This window comes from Ovis canadensis, chromosome 16, assembly GCF_042477335.2.
Source record: "Ovis canadensis isolate MfBH-ARS-UI-01 breed Bighorn chromosome 16, ARS-UI_OviCan_v2, whole genome shotgun sequence".
Lineage (NCBI taxonomy): Eukaryota > Metazoa > Chordata > Mammalia > Artiodactyla > Bovidae > Ovis > Ovis canadensis.
This window is the reverse complement of record NC_091260.1, coordinates 44,294,358-44,317,476: the sequence shown is the minus strand read 5'-3', so window position 1 is coordinate 44,317,476 and position 23,119 is coordinate 44,294,358. Positions and strand designations below refer to the sequence as shown.

The 23,119-nt window shown below is 40.2% G+C and overlaps 1 protein-coding gene across 2 annotated transcripts; it reads right to left on the bottom strand.

Moving 5' to 3' along the window:
- Positions 1 to 2,699: 2,699 nt before the first annotated feature.
- TMEM267 (transmembrane protein 267) lies at positions 2,700 to 21,996 on the bottom strand. Of its 2 annotated transcripts, XM_069556423.1 has the most exons (5): positions 21,853 to 21,973; positions 21,209 to 21,374; positions 20,200 to 20,323; positions 7,966 to 8,353; positions 2,700 to 4,588 (listed from the first exon to the last, which is right to left on the bottom strand). In XM_069556423.1, exons 4-5 carry the CDS (start codon positions 8,275 to 8,277, stop codon positions 4,253 to 4,255), a joined length of 648 nt encoding a protein of 215 aa, XP_069412524.1. In that variant the 5' UTR covers positions 8,278 to 8,353; positions 20,200 to 20,323; positions 21,209 to 21,374; positions 21,853 to 21,973; the 3' UTR covers positions 2,700 to 4,252. The 2 variants fall into 2 exon arrangements, with proteins under 2 accessions (XP_069412524.1, XP_069412525.1); XM_069556424.1 differs by lacking the exon at positions 21,209 to 21,374 and having other exon boundaries at positions 21,853 to 21,996.
- Positions 21,997 to 23,119: the final 1,123 nt, after the last annotated feature.

Sequence of the window (23,119 nt, the reverse complement as noted above, 5' to 3'; positions counted from 1 at the left end):
GGAGTATCAGGGTCTTGAAATAGTGACTTACAGCATTGCATAGGTAGGGGCCAGGACAGAATTAAATGTACCCAGCAGCTACCCACCCCAGAGTGTTCTGGTCTGGAGAACTCATGGACTGTAGAGTTCATGGGGTCACAAAGAGTCGGACACGACTGAGTGACTTTCACTTCACTTTCAGGAGCAGGCTAGTGGACCTCCTGATAAAGGAAAGTTAAGAAAAAATTAAAGGTATCACTGAAGAGAAGGGAGGGGAGGAAAATGAAGTTAAAGAAACAGGCTGGGTCTGGAGTAGTGGCTCTTAAAGGATGGTTCCTGAACAGCAGCAAGAGCTGCTGGGAACTTTCTGGAAATGCAAATTCTGGGGTGGGTCTCAAGCAGTCCCTATTTTAATAAGTTTCATAGGTGATCCTGTTGTATGTTAGAGAACAACTAGTCTAGAAAAAGGAAACAAAGTTGGAGATCTCAGAGACGCCCAGTGTCACCTGAAAAAGAGGCACAGAGCCTGTTGTCCTGGCAGATGGCTGATGTGATGTGGTGATGAGAGTCAGTGGCACAGAAGGAGATAAAAAGTGATCCAGTTGTTCATATCATCAAAGAAGGTGAAGCTGAGTCTTAAAAAGGTAGTTTGAGTGGGTGAGGAGGATTTGGAGCAAATAGTATAATGAGATATCAAATGAAGCAGACTGAGAATTGTGATGGATAAAAAGTTTAGCTGTGACAGTAGTGAGCATGTACCAGAACAGCCCTATTCCTCTCCCCTTCAGTTGGGAAAAAAACTAAGTAATTGTTCCACCAGCCAAAAGAGAAAGGAGCCAAGAAGTATGTGCCTGACTGGGAAGAAGAGGCTGCCTGGGAGAAGAGGGGTGTAAGTTAAAGAAGGGAAGTGAGGATAATGGGAGTTTTAACCCATACACTACAGGGGTTCTTCAGTTCAGTTCAGTTGCTCAGTCGTGTCTGACTCTTTGCGACCCCATGAATTGCAGCACGCCAGGCCTCCCTGTCCATCACCAACTCCCAGAGTTCACTCAGACTCACATCCATCAAGTCGGTGATGCCATCCAGCCATCTCATCCTCTGCTGTCCCCTTCTCCTCACGCCCCCAATCCCTCCCAGCATCAGAGTCTTTTCCAATGAGTCAACCCTTTGCATGAGGTGGCCAAAGTACTGGACTTTCAGCTTTAGCATCATTCCTTCCAAAGAACACCCAGGACTGATCTCCTCCAGAATGGACTGGTTGGATCTCCTTACAGTCCAAGGGACTCTCAAGAGTCTTCTCCAACACCACAGTTCAAAAGCATCAATTCTTTGGCGCTCAGCTTTCTTCACAGTCCAACTCTCACATCCATACATGACCACTGGAAAAACCATAGCCTTGACTAGATGGACCTTTGTTGGCAAAGTAATGTCTCTGCTTTTGAATATGCTATCTAGGTTGGTCATAACTTTTCTTCCAAGGAGTAAGCATCTTTTAATTTCATGGCTCCAATCATCATCTGCAGTGACTCTGGAGCCCAGAAAAATAAAGTCTGACACTGTTTCCACTGTTTCCCCATCTATTTGCCATGAAGTGATGGGACCGGATGCCATGATCTTAGTTTTCTGAACGTTGAGCTTTAAGCCAACTGTTTTACTCTCCTCTTTCACTTTCATCAAAAGGCTTTTTAGTTCCTCTTCACTTTCTGCCATAAGGGTGTTGTCGTCTGCATATCTGAGGTTATTGACATTTCTTGGACTAGATCTGATAGATAGAGTGCCTGATGAACTATGGATGGAGGTTCGTAACATTGTATAGGAGACAGGGATCAAGAGCATCCCCATGGAAAAGAAACGCAAAAAAGCAAAATGGCTGTCTGGGGAGGCCTTACAAATAGCTGTGAAAAGAAGAGAAGAGAAAAGCAAAGGAGAAAAGGAAAGATATAAGCATCTGAATGCAGAGTTCCAAAGAATAGCAAGAAGAGATAAGAAAGCCTTCCTCAGCGATCAATGAAAAGAAATAGAGGCAAACAACAGAATGAGAAAGACTAGAGATCACTTCAAGAAAATTAGAGATACCAAGGGAACATTTCATGCAAAGATGGGCTCGATAAAGGACTGAAATGGTATGGACCTAACAGAAGCAGAAGATATTAAGAAGAGGTGACAGGGGTTCTTAATCTACTGCTAAAAGAAAGTAGGCTTGGGATGAGTAAAAAACAGTTTATTGGTAGAAGTTCTCCTGAGTAGCCAGTATAACAGAAGTGGCTCAAGAGAACAGTAGGCTGGGAGGTCAGATCAGTGATACAGCCAAGAGAGCAACATTACAAGAAAGGAGAATGTCTAGAGAACAGAGAAAACACACACGTACAAGGACGGTACAGCATAAACTGTATTGCCACAAGCTCTTCTGCTAAGAGAAGGAACAAAACGGTGGCATGGGAACTTGGTCACTCTATCTCTACAGGTTACAGCCACTGCTTTCAGAGACCACTTGGAGGACAATAAATGTTTCTGATGGTGGAGGTAGGAACAAAGATAAAGCCATACTTAAAATCTGAAGTTACTGTTTCAGCAAGGAGACATGGTCAAAGTGAGTTCCCACTCTAATGAAGTTAGGACAACCTCCAAAATGCCCAGGTGACATTCTTATTTAAGGCCCTATATTTTTATGATATTAATTTGTTTAATACAGAGAAGGGAAAAAAGGGAGAGTTGTGTAATTCAGTCAGAAAAATTACACAAGATAACTTTATTTCCACGGATTTCTAAAATCAAATGCTTTAAAAAAATCTCTACCTTAATCAATTTACCCCCACTATATAATGTATACTATTAAACCAATCAAATTGACATAGTAATTGCTCTGGAAAGACAAGAATGGATTGCAAGGGTGAATTATTTTATAAAATATAACAGATTGCAACCAATTAGTTAACAAGAAGAAGAAAAACTAAAGAGCCTGACCCTTTATAACAATTTATAGAACTCTGTTTAACTTACAAAGAAAAATCTGCTTTGGGTAAGGCATTGCTTCATCACTTCATCACTTCTTAGAGATTAAGGCACAAAATCACCAGCATTACAAACTCAAACATGTAAGAAAATCTGAAGACAGCAGCTGGTACAAATGCTACAAAAACAAAAACAGGTGCTTTGGGGGCACCTGTTATATCAAAGTAACATTAAACTGCAAATGTAAAGCTTACAGCAACTCAATTTTCCTTCTCCAATGAAGGTTAATTATTTTTAACAGAAGATCAACTTAAAGAACAGAGGAAAAAGCCAATCTCTTAATACTACCTTTTCTGGAAAAAAAAAAAATTGTCTGTCAGTATTAGGCACATTTTTCAGAAATGACTTAGCTGGTATAGTATTTTAGAATAGCATATAAACAAATTGATAGCAACTAAAGCAATTATAATGGCACATTCAGGAGCTTATATTTGAAATGACATTATTGGTTAGGTCCTTTTTTGTGAATTCTATGGTGATGGGTCAAGTATCAATATTTTGTTAATGTTAACTTTAAACAAATATTTTGTTAAATTTAGTTATGTTTTTCAAAACAGTTAAAACTCCAACACATGAGATTTGACGGCAAAGATACTAAAAAATAATACTTCGGTAGAATGTTACTATAGCCAACACATTATAATAATTCCCCAAAGTTATTTCTGAAACAATAATCTAGGTCTAATGCTATTGTCTTTTAAGAATATTATAAGTGCACTAAAGCAGTTTCTGGCAGTAGTCACAACTCACTAAAGCACTTGGCAAATGAGTCAGGATCAAAATATATAAAATGAGGAAACGTTAGCATTCATTATACATCTTATTCATAATCTCATTTACTTTGCCCATTTTCTTGTTTCAATATCTCAGGAAAACTTGGAGCCAAATAAAATGCTAACATTTCACAAATTAATCATCCTAAAATTTGAGCTGTTTTTCATCAGGAAATGAATTACCGTAAAGGTATATTTCCAGAAAACTTAGTTGGATGTTAATCTAATAATATTAGTAAAGCCAGATAAAAAGAAATAATAAAATATACCACTGAGTGAGTGAAACTCTGATATTACACTACAGTGTTATAGAAGAAAGGAATACAACAAATACAGATAATTTTTTAAGAAATGTACATGCCTCCTGAGCAAGAGGATTTAGGAATTATTATAATTACTATAAGTACCTAACATGTGTTTTAAATTCACTTTAATGTTGGTTGTCATTGTCTCAACCAGTGGTTCTCAAAGACTGCCACGTGGTTATCTCACACATCAATATGAATTCCATGTTTTGAAGACATCATTTGTCTGGTCCCTGTGAAATACATAACGAATGAACAGATGTGAGGTAGAGATGATGTGATTATTACATAAAGCCAAAATGGCAAAGGAGAAGTTTTTCCAAATGGGCATATCCACAAGCCATGGCGAATTCCATCTCGGATGTGGTGTGAGGTCCAGGATATAAATAACATCCAGGGAAGAAAGCACCATGAGTCTTTGAGCTTGAAGAAGTGCATTGTAAACTTTAGGGTCAGAACCACAGTGGGTATCACAGTAGAACAGTGAAGGAAAGGGCGTCGTGGAAGACTCAGAGCAGCCTGCAGGGAGAAAGCGGTAGCTAGTATCATCTCCTTCTTGGCAAACAACACTTTATAGATGCTGCCTAACATCATAAGTATGTTTTCCTGCAGGCTACTGGAAATGCAAAGGGAACATTATCTATGTCACCTCCAAATACACTTTGCACTAAAAATGAAATCAAGATCTCAAGAACATGTGACTTTTTAAAGTTTCCTACTATGTGCTTAGAAAAGTCACAATACAATTTATATCCTAAATGTATGGTTAGAGTAAATTTGGAGTTTTAAAGAATTGTTTGGGGCCCTGCTGCTGCTGCTGCTAAGTCACCTCAGTTGTGTCCGACTCTGTGCGACCCCATAGACGGCAGCCCACCAGGCTCCTGTCCTTGGGATTCTCTAGGCAAAAATACTGGAGGGGGTTGCCATTTCCTTCTCCAGTGCATGAAAGTGAAGTCGCTCAGCTGTGTCCGACTCTTTTTAACTGCATGGACTGCAGCCTACCAGACTCCTCCGTCCATGGGATTTCCCAGGCAAGAGTATTGGAGCAGGTTGGGGCCTCTAAAAGCAATGAAAAAGTCTCACAATTGAATAAAATACGCTTCAATTAAACATAAAAAACTGTGAGGTATAGTTGATTTACAACGATATATTAATTTCAGGTATACAACATAGCTATACAATATTTTTATTGGTTATATTCCATTTAACATTGTTATAAAATATTGGTTATATTTCCTGCTCTGTATGTTGCATCTTTGTATTTTAATTATTTTATACTTAATAGTTTGTACCTCTTAATCTCTTTCTCCTATTCTGCCTCTCCCCCACTCCATTCTTCAATTAATAAATACATAAAGGGGAGTATTTTTGTTGTAACTATTTTATATTGGCCTTGAATATTTTCAAATTTATTTACAAAAGCATTAGAAAGAGTGTATTATTTTAAACATGATTTGAAAGTTGCATTAAATAAACCAACAGAATCTCTAAACTATTGTAAAAATGTAATCAATATCTAAACAAATCAAGTTTTTCAGGCTTAATTCATGAATGATCCATGGGAAACTCTTAGAGATGATATAAGGACAGGGAAGCCTAGCGTGCTGCAGTCCATGGTGTCGCAGAGTCAGACATGACTTAGCAACTGAACAACAACAACTTGCTAAACATCAAACAGTTTATTTATTCTACATTCTTATTCCCTCTCCCTTCTCCATATTTTTAGTTGCCTATTTATATTTTGTCAAAACATAAAACATTTCTGCATTATGCCGTTTTAGTCTCCACCTCTGTTTTTAAGTTCCATGCTGTGCTGTGCTTAGCAGCTTAGTCATGTCCAACTCTGTGACACCATGGACTGCAGCCTGCCAGGCTCCTCTGTCCATGGGAATTCTCCAGGCAAGAATATTGGAGTGGGTTGCCATGCCCTCCTCCAGGGGAATCTTCCCAACCCAGGGATGGAACCCAGGTCTCCTGCATTGCAGGTGGATTCTTTACCATCTGAGCTATCAGGGAGCTACTGGAGTGAGTAGCCTATCCCTTCTCCAGGGGATCTTCCTGACCCAGGAATCAAACCAAGGTTTTAAGTTCTATACTCACAGCATAACATGCTCCCCAGTAATAGGGTGGGATGGGGGCGCCTATGGTAGTCACTGCTTGGAGGAGAGCAACAGCCTCCTGTTGAGATGATTAGTAGTTATGCTCTGGATGTGTGGACAGATATCGACTATTTATATTAATAGTTTCTAAGGAAGAAACTTCCCTGGTGGTTCAGACAGTAAAGAGTCTGCCTGCAAGGCAGGAGACCCAGGTTCAATCCCTGGGTCGGGACAATCCCCTGGAGAAGGAAATGGCAGCCCACTCCAATATTCTTGCCTGGAAAATCTCATGGACAGAGGAGTCCACGGGATAGCAAATAGTTGGACACAACCGAGTGACTAACACACATACACAAAGAGGAAACAAGATATTTCTGTTGCTTGCCTGATTTCTAAAATGTTCATGTAGAACCTTTATTCATAGATAAATAATAAAAGAAGGATATATCATAAAATCATAGAAGTAAAAATAGATAGGTCTTCCGAGGTTGCACCAGTGGTAAAGAACCCACCTGTAATACAGGAGACTTAAGAGATCCAGGTTCCACCCCTGGGTGGGGAAGATTCCCTGGAGAAGGGCATGGCAACCCACTCCAGTATTTTTGTCTGGACAACCCCATGGAGAGAGGAGCCTGGTGGGCTACAGTCCATAGGGTCACACAGTCAGATATGACTGAAGTGACAGCTTGCCCGCAAAAATAGGTAAATTCCTACCAGTCCTGCTCTAGGACGTGATTTTTCCTGGTTCTGTTCTTCACTTACTTCATATCCTGTGCTTGTCAGAAGTATGTGAAATGCTGCTCAGATATTATTCAATTAGCATTTGTCTTATACTTGTGCCCTTGCTTACTGCATATGTCACTTACAGAAGCAGTTTGAGAGGCTCTGCAGGGCTGGAGAAAGCATGCATTCAGGAGGCCTGTGTGCAGTCAATAACACCAGACACATGCCTTATGAAGGTAGTCAGGAGACAAATCTATGGGTTTGCTTCTCCACATTCTGATACCATGAGCTAATGGGGACAAGATTTAGGGGGTCTTAGTGTGCTAATGGGCTTTCCAGGTGGCTCAGCGGGTAAAGAAATTGCTTGCAATACAGAAGATGCTGGAGATATGGCTTTGCTTCCTGGGTTGGACTATCCCCTAGAGGAGGGCATGGCAACCCACTCCAGTATTCCTGACTGGAGAATCCCATGGACAGAGGAGCCTGGTGGGCTACAGTCCATAGGTTGCAAAGAGTCGGACAGACTGAAGCAACTGAGCACAGCACAGCATAGAATTTAATCTTTCCTTCAAGACTTGGCTAATGGATAACCAACAGTGTCCTAGTGTACAGCACAAGGAACTCTATCCAGTATTCTGCAATAAACCGTAATGAAAAAGAATACTTAAAAAAGAATGTATATATATGTTTAATGATATATGTTTAACTGAACCACTTTGTTGTACAGCAGAAATTAACACAACATTCTAAATCAACTGTACTTCAATTAAAGAAAAAAAAAAAAGACTTGGTTAAAACATCTCCTATGAAGCCGGAATGGAACCCCTCAGTTACAATCATTGAACTTTGCTGTGGGCACATCCACAGCACTTCGTGATGTGATATAATGTGGTCAGTAGCATACCTGAACCCTCAGGAAAGTGTTTGGTGCTCCGAAAAATTGGATGAATGGGCTTTCTTGTTTTAAAATAAGGCTAATCTTCTCTAGCTTTAACTAAACTGATGCTATAAATATCAATATCATGGCGTCAAAGAAATCAAAGACCAGAAAAATTAAACGTATACGCTTCTTACCTTTAAAGACATGGATCCAGATAGCAAAAAGTGGTCTATATCAATAACAGAGGCTAAAAATCCAGCTAAAATGATTTCTCCAAAGTCAGTCTTCTTCCTGATTCCAATGACTATTGCCCATGACCACATGCCAATTACGCAGTGTACTGAATTATCTGAAAGTGCACGAAGCCAGGCATTTTGTTGAATTATGGGAAACTGAAGAAGTCTGTCAGCTACTGCGCAGAATAAGCCCAGACCAAGGCTGGAAAGAAGAGATTCAGTGCTGCACGACTGGAGTAGAGCATGAGTCTTCTCAGTCTCTGATGCCATTGCAAACAGTATGTCAGCACATGCTAAAAGCCATCACAAAACAAACAGCTTGTTCTTGTTTACATTCCCAGTCATCCTAAAATTGAAAGAGAAAAATACTAATGAAGACTATGGGATGCCATATGATTTGTAAATGAAAAAATTCCAGCAATAATTCTAGAAGTATAAAATCAAGTTGTAAACATTGGCATTTCTTCAACTGCTTGCTTAGTTTTGGCTGTGCTGGGCCCACATTGCTGCCCAGGCTTTTCTCTGGCTGCGGTGAGCGGGGGCTACTCTCTAGCTGTGGTGCAGGGGTTTCTCATCGCGGTGGCTACTCTCGTTGTGAAACTCAGGCTCCAGGCACCTGGGCTTAGTTGCTCTGCAGCATGTAGAATCTCCCTGGACCAGGGATCAAACGAGTCCCCTGCACTGGCAGGTGGATTCTTATCCACTGTACCACCAGGAAAGTCCTTTTTTCTCTAACTGTTATCTGTGATTTCATTTTTTCCCCCCAGCTTTATTGAGATATAACTGATACACAGCACTGTGTAAGTTTAAGCTGCAGAATGTGATGATTTAATATACATATATGTCGTGAAATGATCACAATACAGTTAGCATATCCATTACTTCACATGGTTACCTTTGAGTGTGTACAGTGAGTACATTTTATGATATACTGTCTTAGAAAATTTCAAGTGTTGAAAGAAATAGTATTTCTTAAGTTTATATATAATAAGCCACGTGGCCCAAAGAGAACAGATTAGCCTTGTAGGAACAACTGTTTAGATGGTAGCATGTATCAAGGGAAATTTAAGAACACCTGCTGACAGATTAGTATTACTTTGAAGTCATCAAATCTTTCTTTTAGCAATGTGTACTACAGAGTAGTGGGCATCCACTCCAGCAACTGCTTTTCATACTTTTTCTGATAACAGCATCACCTTCCTTTGGGAAAAGTGCTCATCACAATACCCAGAGTCTGGAGCTGACCAATTAGAACTCCCTGCCTCCCTTACTAGTAGTAGTGATTAAATAGCAATGACTAATTAGTAATAATTTTATAGTAGTGAATAGCAGTGATTACTCTGCTGATGAAGGTGACCCCAGCTAGGCCAACTGGACTCCTTATCAGAATTTTTCCAAGTGGAGCTGATGGAGAAAATTCCTTTACTTCTTATAGAGCATGGACTCCACTACATGGAAGAGCCTAGGAAAAAAGAATCATAAGGACATCAAGTCCTCAGGACCAATCTCTAAGGTTCTCAGAGCAGCCCTGGTTTCTGCAACTCACCTTTCACTTCTATGAGCTACTTCAGGATTTCCTCAATAAGTCCCCATTTCCTTACTATTATTCCTAACCAAAGGACCTTAACTGGCATAAAAAGGCAACCATAATTCTGAGTGCTCACCTGGCATACAATATTGAGGTCACTTATCAAGTTATTAATATTGTGTGATACCTGAAGTTTTTGATTTGTATTGTTGTGTCTAGTTCTGAGCATTAAAGACTAAATGATTTATTGAGAATGATTCAACTTCCATTCTATAATAAAAACTATACATAGATCACTGTATATATTCTGTATCTATATATTCTAACAGTTTATAGAGAAATGCAAAACACCTAGAATAGGAAAAGACCTTTAAAAATGTCTAAGTTGAAGGACTTGCATCATCTGACTTCAAGTCTTACTATAAAGTTACATAACCAAGAATGTGGTGCCATTATGAAGATGGACAAATATATCAGTGCAACAGAATAGAGAGTGGGTTCAAACAGATCCACACACATGGTCAACTGATTTTTGACAAATATGCAAAGGAAAGTCAATGGAGAAAAGACACTCCTTTCAACAAATGGTGCTATAACAACTGGATATCCATATGCAAAAATAATGAACCTCAATCCATACCTTCCTCCCTATATAAAAATTAACTCAAAATGGATCACAGTAAAAGTAAAACAAATCTATAAAACTTTTGGAAGAAAACACAGGAGGATATCTTTGTCCTTGGGTTATACAAAGAGTTCTTGGTAGCAGTATCAAAACTCCATTGTTTAAAAAAGTTAATAAATTGAGCTTCATTAAACTTAAGAACTTCTGCTCTTTGAAAGACAATGTTAAGAGAATTGAAACACAAGACATAGATTGGGAGAAAATATTTGCATATCTCATATTTGATAAAGGATTTGTATACAGAATAAAGAATTCTCAAAACATGATAACAGAAAAACAGGCTGATACAAAGATGTATCAAAGATTTGAAAAGGTACTTTATAAAGATGATATACAAATGTTCAATAAGCACATGAAATATGCTCAACATCATTAATTATTAGGGAAATGGAAAGTAAAACCACAATGAGATTCCAAATGTAACTATCAAAATGGATAAGATTTAAGGCCGACCATTTCCAAATCTTGGCAAAATGTGGAGCAATCAGAACTCTCACACATTATTGATGGAAATGTAAAATGATACAACCACTTTCCAGTTTCTGAGAAAATTAAACATACTCCTACCATATGACTCAGTCATTCCATTCCTAGGTATTTACCTAAGAGAAATGAGAGCAAACATCCACACAAAGACTTGCACATCAATGCTCACAGCAACTTTTTTTTTTTTTAACCTTTAGCTTCAAACTGGAAAAACCCAACTGGAGAAACAAAATATGGGGGGGAAAAGCCTACAGTAAAAGCCCATAGGGTGCTTCCTAGGTGGCACTAGTGGTAAAGAACTCACCTGCCAATGCAGGAGCCCTAAAGAGATGCAGGTTCCATCCTTGGGTCAGGAAGATCCCTTGGAGGAGGGCATGGCAACCCACTCCAGTATTCTTGCCTAGACAATCCCTTGGACTGAGGAGACTGGCATACTATAGTCCATGGGGTCACAAAGAGTTGGACACGACTGAAGCGACTTAGCACAAAAACTTACAGAACTGTACAAAGAATGAACCCTAATGTAAACTGTGGACGTTAGTCAATAATAACATATCGATACTTATTAACTGTATCAAATGTGTGTGTGAAATGTAATGTATGTGCATGATCAGTTTTGTCCAATTCTTTGCAACCCCGTGGACGGTAACCTTCCTGGACTGACCCAGGAAGATCTGTGTCTCCTGCATTGCAGGCAGATGCTTTACCGCTGAGCCACAGGGGAAGCCAAATAAACATGCCACACTCTTGGAAAAAGTTAATAATAGGGAGAAATGTGTAGAGGAAGAATGGATATATGGGAATACTTTCTACGCTGCTCAATTTTTCTGTAAACCTAAAACTGTTATAAAACATTTTTAAGAACCAAATAAAGTATGGGAAAATATTATAATTGTTAAATTTAGGTAATGAATATACTTTAGTTCATTATACTCTACTTTTATGTTTGAATTTCTTATCTAGAACTGTTTTTTTAAAAAGTACCTAGTATGATCCCACTTATATAAAATTCTAGACAATGCAAGGAAGGAGGGGCAGGAAGGATTAAAAAGGAACGTAAGAAAACTGGTAAGACAGATTCATTACTTCATTACCTTGACTGTGGTAACAGTTTCATGGTTCAGAGTTTCATAGCCACACCAAAATGTATCAAACCGTACATTTTAAATATATGCAGTTTATCATATGTCAATTATACTCCAATAAAGATGTTAAAAAGTTAGGAAAATATACTTTATTGTCAGTAACAATAGCAACCTTTCATGTAAGGAGCAATCTGAAAACAAGGAAGAGATTATGGAAATAAAAAACCTGACTGCCCAAATAAAAAGTCAAAACAAGCAACTCATAGTAAAATGAATGCTTCAAAAAACACAATTAATAAAAATACATTCAAAGAATTTTCTAAAAGCTTGAGGGAGGAAAAAAAAAAAAAAAGGACAAAGAGTTGGACATTGCCCTCGTGGTCTAGTGGCTAATACCCCACGCTCCCAATGTAGGGGGCCCAGGTTTGATCCCTGGTCAGGGAACTAGTGGAAAAGGAAATGGCACCCCACTCCAGTACTCTTGCCTGGAAAATCCCATGGACGGAGGAGCCTGGTAGGCCTTAGTCCCTGGGGTCGTGAAGAGTCAGACACGACTGAGCAACTTCACTTTCACTTTTCACTTTCATGCATTGAAGAAGGAAATGGCAACCCACTCCAGTGTTCTTGCCTGGAGAATCCCAGGGACGGAGGAGCCTCATGGGCTGCCGTCTATGGGGTCACACAGAGTTGGACACGACTGAAGCAACTTAGCAGCAGCAGCAGCAGGGAACTAGATCCCACATGCTGCAACTAAGATCCTGAGCAGCCAAAAATATACAAATAATAAATATTAAAAAATAAAGATAAAATCCTTAAGACCCAAAACAGCAACAACAGTTACCTGCAAAAGAAACAGAGTGTAATTTACCCCAACACTGAACACTGTGGGACAATTACAGAGCTCTGAGAGAACAGGACTACGACAACAGGGACTCTAAACGTAACTAAATCATAGCATCTATGTGACAACTGTGAATTTTAAGATTTTTGCCTTAGAAATTATAATACTTATATATAATTTTTTGGGAAAAAATAATCAAGGAGCAGGTTTTAAAAATTTTTATGGGAAGAAGAGAAAAACACAGAAAACTTGCTCAATATAGCAAAGTAGAAAAGTAAACTATCAAGACAATTTTACTCCCAGCCTCACATACCAAAAAAAAAAAAAAAGGAAACAAACACGTCAAACACAAATACTATAATAGATGTGAATGTATTAAATTTCTCTATAAAGAGACAGCTTGGAAAAGAAAGAAACATCTATTAAGTTACTGTTCATAAGAAAACATCTCAAACAAAAAGTCTCAGCAATATTGAAAATGAAGAGCTGAGAAAATATCTAGAAAACACAAATAAAATTAAGCAGCAGTGGTATCAGGCTGGGGCAAAAGTAACTGTAGTTTTACATTGTTGAACTTTGCCATTTGATGTTGGAATACACTCTTAAATGTGGTTATGTTATATACCATTTTAATGTACATTTCTCACTTTGTTTTTCACCAGTGACTTATTACTTGCTGTTTATTTTACATTTATTTTAGACTATGGAAATGATGTTAGACAAAAAGCAAATCTGAGTGATTTTTAAAATCGAGTTCCAAATGGGTCGTAAAGCAGCAGAGACAACAAGTAACATCAACAACACATTTGGCCCAGGAACTGCTAACGAACGTACAGTGTAGTTCAAGAAGTTTTGCAAATAAGACTAGGGCCCTGAAGCCAAGGAGCATAGTGACCAGTCATCAGAAGTTGACAGTGACCAACTGAGAGCTACCATCAAAGCTGATTCTCTTACAATTACGTGAGAAGTTGCTGAAGAGCTCAACATCAACCATTCGACAGCTGTTTGGCATTTGAAGCAATAAAGTGGGTGGCCTCAAGAGCTGGCCAAAAAAAACCAAAAAACCAACACCATCATTTTGAAGTGTTGTCTTCTTTTATTCTATGCAACAACAACAAACCATTTCTCAATCAGATTGTGACCTGCAGGAAAAGTGGATTTTTTATGAAAACCGGTGGTGACAAGCTAAGCAGCTGGACAGAAAAGAAGCTCCAAAGCACTTCCAAAAGCCAAAGTTGCACCAAAAAAAAAGGGTCATGGTCACTGTTTGGTGGTCTGCTGCCAGTCTTACCACTATAGCTTTCTGAATCCCAGCAGAACCATTACATCTGAGAAGTATGCTCTGGTTGTGGATGCTCAATAAGTATTTGTTGAATGAATTAATGAAAATTCATCATATACTGTATCTAGTATCCACCAGGTATTGCCTAATAAATGCTTAAATGGCATTTAGTAAAATGCAGCATTTTTTCCTGGAAATCTCCATTTTTAGCAAGTGTGAATACCAGGTAATTCTTATGTTCACTAAACATTAAGAATTGCTAGGTTATAAGAAACCAAAATGAATGAAAACCAAGAAACATTACCTTTAAAGTCAGACACAGTACAGCTATTATAATACTGTTCTGGCATTTCTAATCAATGCGATGAAGCAAGCAAGTGTTGACTTAAAAAACAGTCACAGCGTAAAAGTTGAGAGTTACGCTTTATTTGGTGGGGATTTTTAGGACTTCAAGCCCAGGAGATGGGCATCCCAAGTAATCCTGTGAGAACAGCTAGGCTTGAGGAAGAGAGGGGCGGAGCCAGGTTATATAGAAGTTTTACAACAAACGGCAGGTAGTCTGAACATCAAAAGATTACTGTTAGTTAAACCAGATATTCCAACTTAAGGAATTTAGTGCTTTTCTATGTTTGAGAAGATGCAAGAGTCTGGGCTTACTGAAATCATTCATTTGCATCGCAGCAATCCTGGGCCAGTATCCTGTGTTTTTCACATCTTGAGGTCTCTTGAGCTGACTCTAGGGAGTGGCTGCAATCTGATGGGTATGAGGTTGCAGGTATTCTCTTTCCTGAGTTCCTTTAGGGCTCAGGAATTCACAGTGGAGAACGGAATGGATGATGACTGTGAAATCCTTGTTTACTGGCAGAAAATACTCCATTTCTTGGGGCTTCCATCTGCCTGCAATGCAGGAGACCAGGGTTCGATCCCTGGCTCAGGAAGACACCCTGGAGTAGGAAATGGCAACCCACTCCGGTATGCTTACCTGGAGAATTCTAGGGACAGAGGAGCCTGGTGGGCTACAGTCCATGGGGTCACAAAGAGTCGACACAATTGAGAGACAAACACTTTTACTCCTTTTCTCAGAAAAGATAGAGGGAGGGAGAGTGAAAATGTATCATTACCCTCCTCAGGAAGAAAAAGACAATTACATTAATTTGTAAGTGAAATGACTGACTATTCAAGATAATAAATTGAAAACTGTGAGAATTTAGAGCTTCTTAGATCTCGCTAGTGGTAAAGAACCTGCCAGTCAATGCAGGAGACAAAACAGATGGGTTCGATCCCTGGGTTGGGAAGATCCCTTGGAGGAGGGCATGGCAACCCACTCTAGTATTCTTGCCTGGAGAAACCCATGAACAGAGGAGCCTGGCAAGCTACAGTCTATAGGTTGCACAGAGTCAGACACAACTGAAGCAACGTAGCCTATCCTAGAATTTAAGTTGCAAAAGGTGGCTTAGCCAAGCCTAGAATTTAAGTTGCAAAAGGTGGCTAATTCAAGATAAATTATACCAGCAATAATCGTAAGGGGAAAGTGCAGGAAAATGAACATTCATAACAGCAATAAAAACTCAAATATCAAGGATAAACAGATAATGCACCACACGTGACGAAAATGACAGAACTGTATTATGTTAATTAGCTTTGTAGAGCTCTGTGGCTTTGTGCTATGTTCCAGCTAAGCTGGAAGTACACTTCCCAGAACCCCCTTCCTCAGATGTGTAGTGCCGTCTGTAGGAGACTCTGTACATGGAACTTGGAAAGCAGAAGTGAAGCAGCAGCCATATTTTTAAACTCTGAAGGTTGGTGCTAGACACACTGTGGAGGTTGCACATGTTGTTGCTGATCTGTCAGCTCACCTTGCTTGTGTGAGCAGGCTAGGTAGGCCTGCAGTTCCTTCAACTCCCACCATATCTTCCTTCACCCTCTCCAAGTCCTGGGCCTCTCCTGCAGGTCACCCACAGCATCGAAACTAAAGCCGGTGAGAGGCCAATGCAGATTGCAATGTCCTTGTTCTCACCACATCCACCTTCCCGTCCCAGCTGTCTAGCTGACATGCTTCAGGCCCAAAAACAGACTCAGAGGCAACTGCCTGCTCTCCCAGTCCCTACAGACACAGGTCTTTCTTATTCATTGGCATGCAAAGTGGTTTTGCTTCTTTGATGGAACTTCACTGATAACAAGAGCCAGACCACTTTACTGAGTAAGAAGACAACATGGATGGTATTACTGTCCTCATATTAATCTATAAATTTAATCTACCTCTAATCAAAATCATAACAGGGATTTTCTTTTAGCAGCTTCACAGACTGTTTTCAGACTGGCATTCAACATCAGGTGGTGCTAGTGGTAAAGAACCTACCTGCCAATGCAGGAGACATGAGAGAAGCAGGTTTGATCCCTAGGTTGGGAAGTACCCATGGAGAAGGAAATGGCAACCCACTCCAGTATTCTTGCCTGGAGAATTCCATGGACAAAGGAGCCTGGCGGGCTACAGTCCATTGGGTTGCAAGGACACGACTGAATAGACTTAGCAAGCAAACTTTCAAAAGAAGAGTGATATGAACACTGAAAGGTGAACACAAAATCTGAGACAGATCAAGTGTGTGTTTGCAGAAGGGGGAAATGTATGTACCATTCCAAATTGGTAAGGAACAATTATTATTTTACTCAGATCCTATGTCAGTTAGGTTTCTTAAGTACATGGAACAGAAAGCAGTCTGGCAATAAAAGTAAAAAGCATTTATTAAAAGGATATTGGGAAATCACAGACTTGCCAGGTTTCAAGAAACAAGTTTCAAACTATGCCTCAAGCACCTCAGTGCACATGACACCAGACACTTGCAGTGAAGACCTCCCTGCCCCTGAACCCAGCTTACACTGCTTAACCCATCACCAGATATTATCACTGGCATTGCTGCTAGTTCTGCCTCATCTGCTGCTGTTATAAAAAAATTCTTGGAGTTCTGTTTCTTTGCTCTCAATACAAAATTCAGAGTTGGGCACTGCCTGGGCCTAGATCACATGCCCATTCCCGAGCTGCAAGGGAGGCTGGAAAAGATAGTATTTGGCCTTTTCCGCATAACTAGTAGAAAGTGGTTCTTTTCTCCTTCTACATGTGTTAGAAGAGGAATCTCAAATATATACTATACTGAGCAGGATAATGACCAGTCTGCCATGGTAATGGGTTCTGTTACAAAAGGTTTTAATTGCTAAGTGGTCCTGAAAAGGCAATCATCAGGTGAAACCTGAGACTGGATCATCTGTACAATGCTCATTTTTAAATGGCAGAGTTGTTTAAACAACTTTAGATTTCAAAATGTCACATTCACACGGATTAGAGTGTTATATTAATAATACAGACCATTTCTCTGGTTAAATTAAGAGAGGGAATCAGTTTGACTGACTAGCTGCCTGGAAATTTTCCATGGTCAAGTGAGCTTTTGTAATCAGTTTGGTACCAAATTTGGGATATTTACATGAATTTGTAAACAGACTTCTACATAGTCCAGCTGGCTAGACTTTTAGAGAGGAGCTCAAAAATATTTTAAAAATACTGATAGACACTATTGTATAAAAACGTAAACTGCATGGCAAAGTTAAAGACTAATACATGAAGGAAATTTTGAAAATTTATGATGGAGAAAGATATGAAGCCTTACTTTACAAAGAGTTTTTAAGATTAACGAGAAGATGGGATGGCCCAGTGGTTAAGAATCCGCCTTGCAGTCCATGGGATGCAGGTGCAGTCCCTGGTCAGGGGGAACTGAGGTCCCACATGCCACAGGGAAACCACGCTCACGTGCCACAACTGCTGAGTCCACGCGCTTTGGAGCCTGCACACCACACACAGCTAGAGTTTGTGAGCCACAACGCAAGACCCCACATGACACAATGAAGACCCTGAGCGCTGCAACTAAGACCTGATGTAGCCAAATAAAGAAGAAAAAAAGATTAACAAAAAGAAAAAATAAGTATCTCAATGATAACATGCCTATGTCTAAGAAAAGGCAATTTGGAAAAGGAAGAAATACAAAGATCAAGAGAAGTATTAAAATATTTCAACTTTATTGGTAATCAATTGAATTTAATTTAAAACAATGAGATTTCAATCTAAGATTGACAAAAGATCACTAATGATCTGTTAGTGATGGGGAAATGATCACTTTATTATAATAGAGTATCAGCAATTGTATAAATTGGCATAACTTTTCTCAAACAATTTGACAATATGTACCAAAAATGATTAATAAATGAGCAAACACTTTTGACTCAGCATTTCCATTTCTACAAAATTATCCTAAGAAACTAATTCGTTATATATAAAGAGTTACATGTGGATGTTCAGCATGGCATTGTTTATAAGGAAAAGTTAGAAACTATATGTCCAAAATACAGGACTACTGAAATAAATTCCATATTATTATGCAGTCATTAAAAAATACTTATTCCCAATTTACTGACACACTAGATATTAAAATTTTAAAGGTATCCTATAAAATAATACATAAAATATTACATTTTTGTTAAAAATATGTACATCATGTAAAAAATCAGGGAGACTGTTCATTCGACTGGTGGGCTTACATGTGATTATTTTTTTCCTTTCTTTGATTTCCTCCAAATTTTCAATACCTATCATGAACACAAAACCAATAAAACTCCTTTGAAAAGTTAGTTAGAATTAATTAAACTCAGACCACAATTTTAAACGCAGCTTCATAAAAGTGTAATTTTTTTAATGCAGAAATATATATATAGCATTATAAATGTTAATAAAAATATTAGACTATACAACATTGAAAAACATTAATAAACATGAATAAAGTCGTATGTGTGCATGCATGCTGTCACTTCAGTTGTGTCCAACTCTGTGTGACCCTATGGTCTGTAGCCTGCCAGGCTTCTCTGTCCACAGGATTCTCCAGGTAAGAATACTGGAGTGGACTGCTATGACCTCCTTTAGGGGATCTTCCCAACCCACGGACTGAACCTGTGTCTCTTACATCTCCTGCAATGGCAGGCAGGTTCTTTATCACTAGTGCCACCTGTGAAGCTGTAAAGTTGTATGTAAATCTCATAAGTCCAATTTATAGTATAATATAAAAATAATGTATTTACATTTATGTATTGGTTGGCACATGAAGTCTGTATGAAAGATTTCTATATCTCTAAATGAAATAAATTTATGAAGGTTCCATTAATATTTTTAATTAATTTAAATTATTATTTAATTTAAATAATTTAATTAATAGTGTGAAGAATACTTGCTTTGTAGAGAACAGCTATTTTGTTAATGATATTGGACCCTAAAACAATCCTCAAATTCTTTTGTTGTTTAGTCCCTTAGTCAGGTCTGACTCTTTTGTGACCCCCTCATGGACTACAGCCCACCAGGCTCCTCTGTCCATGGGATTTACCAGGCAACAATACTGAAGTAGGCTGCCATTTCCTTCCTCAGAGGATCTTCCCAATTCAGGGATTGAACTCTTGTCTCCTGCATTGGCAAGCAGATTCTTTACCACTGAGTCACCAGGGAACCCCCCTCAAATTCTTAGTCATTTTCAAAAATGAAAATTGTTCTCTAAAGCACAAATATTGAGTTATAGTCTACAGATTCTTCCAGGATTAGGAAATAATGATTTCAAGGTATTTTCAACCAAGAGATACAACCAAAATGCAAAAGAGACCTCCAAGGTCATAATCCTTTCTATATACCTTAAGATTTATAGCTCCATAAGTCATGAATCATTTGTTTCTACTTTGCAAAGTAAGCATTTGACATCTGAATGGATAAAGAAGTCAATGTGTTTAAAGGCTCAGTATATAGAAAGTTTATAAAATATTCCTTGAACCAAAGATAATGTCATTATCCACTTAGCTGGATGGAAACTGGGACACACAAAGCTTGAATTAATGACCAAGCCAGAGATGTGCCACAGCATCAAACAATATCCCCCTCCTTCAGTAAGCTGTGGCCTGTAAATTAGCCCTAAGGAGAAAGGCAGCCAGTCAGGTGGATGAGTGCGAGGAGAACGTAGGCTGTGCACAGTAGGCACAGAGTCCTAACGGAACAGCTCTTCTGCCACTCAGACTTTGCTTCCATATGCATTTAATTACAGATTCACTGTCAAATCTCATCCCAGAAAGCACACAGAAATAAAAGGTCATCATCCACCTAACTGCAAACTGCATGATGTCTCTGTAAAGCCATTTCATGACATTCATTTTTTTTCACTCACTAAACAATTTTCACACCATCAATAAATATATTTAAATGTTACTCACCGTATACTTTACTTGATGAGTTCAGATACAAAAATGATCAGGTAGCTAATGAAGTGTCATGACCAAAATAAAACAAGAAAAGATCACTTAAAGTATTTAGATGATGATCCAAATTTAAAGTGATCTGAAAAAGAAAAAATTGTTTACAAAATAACTATATAGTAGTTTATGAATGGGAACAGATACACATAACAGGGTAGCACAAATCGCATTTTAAATGGAAGGTGTAAGCAGCTTGCTTGATGAGAGAGGAATAAAAAGCACACTTGAGTAAACTCCGAAACAGATCCTTCAGCCGCAGTCAAGCCTTCAGATGCCTGCAGCCCTGCCAACATCTAGAACTACAACTCTGAGACTCTGAGCAGAACCACCAGCTAAGTCTCTTCCAAAAGTCCTGGCCCAAAGATACAGTGAGGTAGCAACTGTTTACTCTTTTAAGTCTCTAAGCTTTGGGGTAATTTGTTTTGCAGCATGGATAGCTAAAACAGTAGTTTCTCTTTTCAAGAAAGGTATAATTATGGCCCCAGAAACACACAACTTGAACATCTATTCCACTGCAACTACTGGTGCAGATGTATAGAAGATTCTGGGTATGAGAAATTTAATAGGTGTACTCCCTCTTACTATCTCTGATTAGAACACTCAATCCATGGGGTCGCAAAGAGTGATGCAGTCCATGGGGTCGCAGAGTCTGACATGATTAAGCGACTGAACTGAGAACACCCAAGTGTCCCATTTTTCATTTCCCTTCCAGTTTCCCCACTTCCTGCTCCTCCCCCATAAATAGAATGGGCTCTAGAACCTCTTAAACTGTAAAATAGCTTAACGTTTATTTTACATATTCACTTTTGTTGGGCAAGTTCATTACAAGAATTGTAATTTTCTCTTAAACTTGTCATGCATGAAGCTAATGTGCTCAAGGTGTTTAATAGGTCATTATACTAATACAAGGGGGAAGCAAGTTAGCAATCCTCAGCCTGTGAACTAAAGATATTATTTGTAATGATACCTGCCATAACAGCCAGTTATCCAGATCATCAATTTCCATGACTTGCAGGAGACACTTTCTGCAACAGCCAAACTCTACCACACACCATCTCCATTACAGTATAATGCCATCAACAATGGGGCCTTCAGGGCTTCCCAGGTGGCGCTAGTGGTAAAGAACTCGCTTGCTAAACCAGGAGACACACGAGATACAGGTTCAGTCTCTGGGTCAGAAAGATCCTTTTAAGACACGGCAACCCACTCCAGCATTCCTGCCTGGAGAATCCCGTGGACAGAGGAGCCTGGCAGGCTACAGTCCAAGGGGTCGCACAGAGCCGGACACGACTAAGCGACTAAGCACTTGAGCCGGGGGCGCATTAAGGGCCCTCGAGCCCGGTAAGGATGGCAAGCGGCAACGCAGGCAAGAGCGCCAGCACCCCGCCCAGGCCCAAGGAAACGCAAGGGGCGCGGAGCTTAGGTGAGGGCTGGACGCCTATGGGACCTAGAAGGTGCGACAAAGCCGAAGGGCTCCGGGCCACTGCCGGTAGAGCACATTCCACCTACTCCCGGGTCCCATGCGCCTGCCGCCCCGGCACGCCTTCCCCACCGGGAACCTGGATCTTCTAGATTTTCAGATTCAAGCGGTCCCCGCTTCCGGCCTCCCACCTCAGGACGCAGTTTCGCGGCGTCCATACAGTCTGTTCGTCGCTGAGGACCAAAAGCAACCACCATCTGCTCCGCCTGCTGAAGAAAGCCTGCGACGCGAACGGCGGCCCCGCCCCCGTATACCCCCTCCACCCTCCCGTCGGTACCATAGAGATGCCGGCCGCAGGCCAGAGCGGTTACATCACCGCCCGGCTACGCTGTTACGGAAGCCGAGAGGACGCCGGGATACTGGTTCCATCCCCTCCGACTGGAACGCTACTTGAGTGTTCGTTAGCCGCGAGGGTGGGTATCTCGTGTTAACCTCGAAAGTCGTGCTCCCCAAAAGGAGACATTTGGGCCAATGGGGTGGGAAGTGAAAAGTGCCTTATTGGTTTCCATCTTCAACATGAGGATTCGTTTTCGGCTTAGCCGGAGATGTCCACAGCCCACCCAAGCTGCGGCGGGAAGCGGGGACACATAGTTAACCTCACCAAATGTGGGAAGCGTGGCCTTCGACGCTTGAGCTTGGAGACACCGGCTGTCCCGGATGTATTGAGATGTTTCCGATTTCTTGCAAGGGATCCTTTACGGCTGGCGTAGTAGTTTATCACTCCGCGAGACCGCGCGACTTTGCAGGCCTGAAGCTCTTTTGTGGCGCTCCACCGCCCCCTTGGGGAGTTCTTGATAGTTACTCTGCGTTTGTACAGTGGACTTTGGGGGCCGCTCCTTGTGGTCGACAGTGACAAGGCTAGAAGGCTTAATCGTAACTGTTAATTCCCCCGGGTTGAAAAAGAGACAACATAAAGGGTAGCTTGACCTTGATTAACTGGGCTGACAAGGTGCAGGTGTTTAGTAGGTCTGACCAGTTCCCATCCCGACTCCCTGCCTTGAGAGTGGTGGGTGCTCTCCAAGCACCAAGGAGACATCTAGCTTGACATTTGACCCTAGGAAGTACTGGCCCAAAAGAGGGGACTCAGAGGAAAATTTCTTTCTCCTTCTTACCTACTTTCTCAAAACAAGTGTTGGATGTAGTGCAAGGGTAGCAGTGGGATTGTATCAATACTAATATATGGTTGAAGGAGACGGTAGAAAATTGGAATCTTCCATCTTAAGCAAACTTCTAGGTCTCTCACAGATCCTTAAGGTGTGGCTCAGTTTTTGCTATAGAAGTTTACATTGCTTGACACACGCTTCAGTTCAGTTCAGTCGCTTAGTCGTGTCCCACTCTTTGCGACTCCATGAATTGCAGCACTCCAGGCCTTCCTGTCCATCACCAACTCCCGGAGTT

What these genes read in the sequence shown, in the direction of transcription:
- TMEM267 (XM_069556424.1), bottom strand. Translation starts at nt 8,277, where the DNA reads ATGGCATCAGAGACTGAGAAGACTCATGCTCTACTCCAGTCGTGCAGC. An exon ending in CTGGATCCATGTCTTTAAAG is followed by an intron (nt 4,589 to 7,965) that starts GTAAGAAGCGTA and finishes TTCTCCCTGCAG; the next exon opens with GCTGCTCTGAGTCTTCCACG.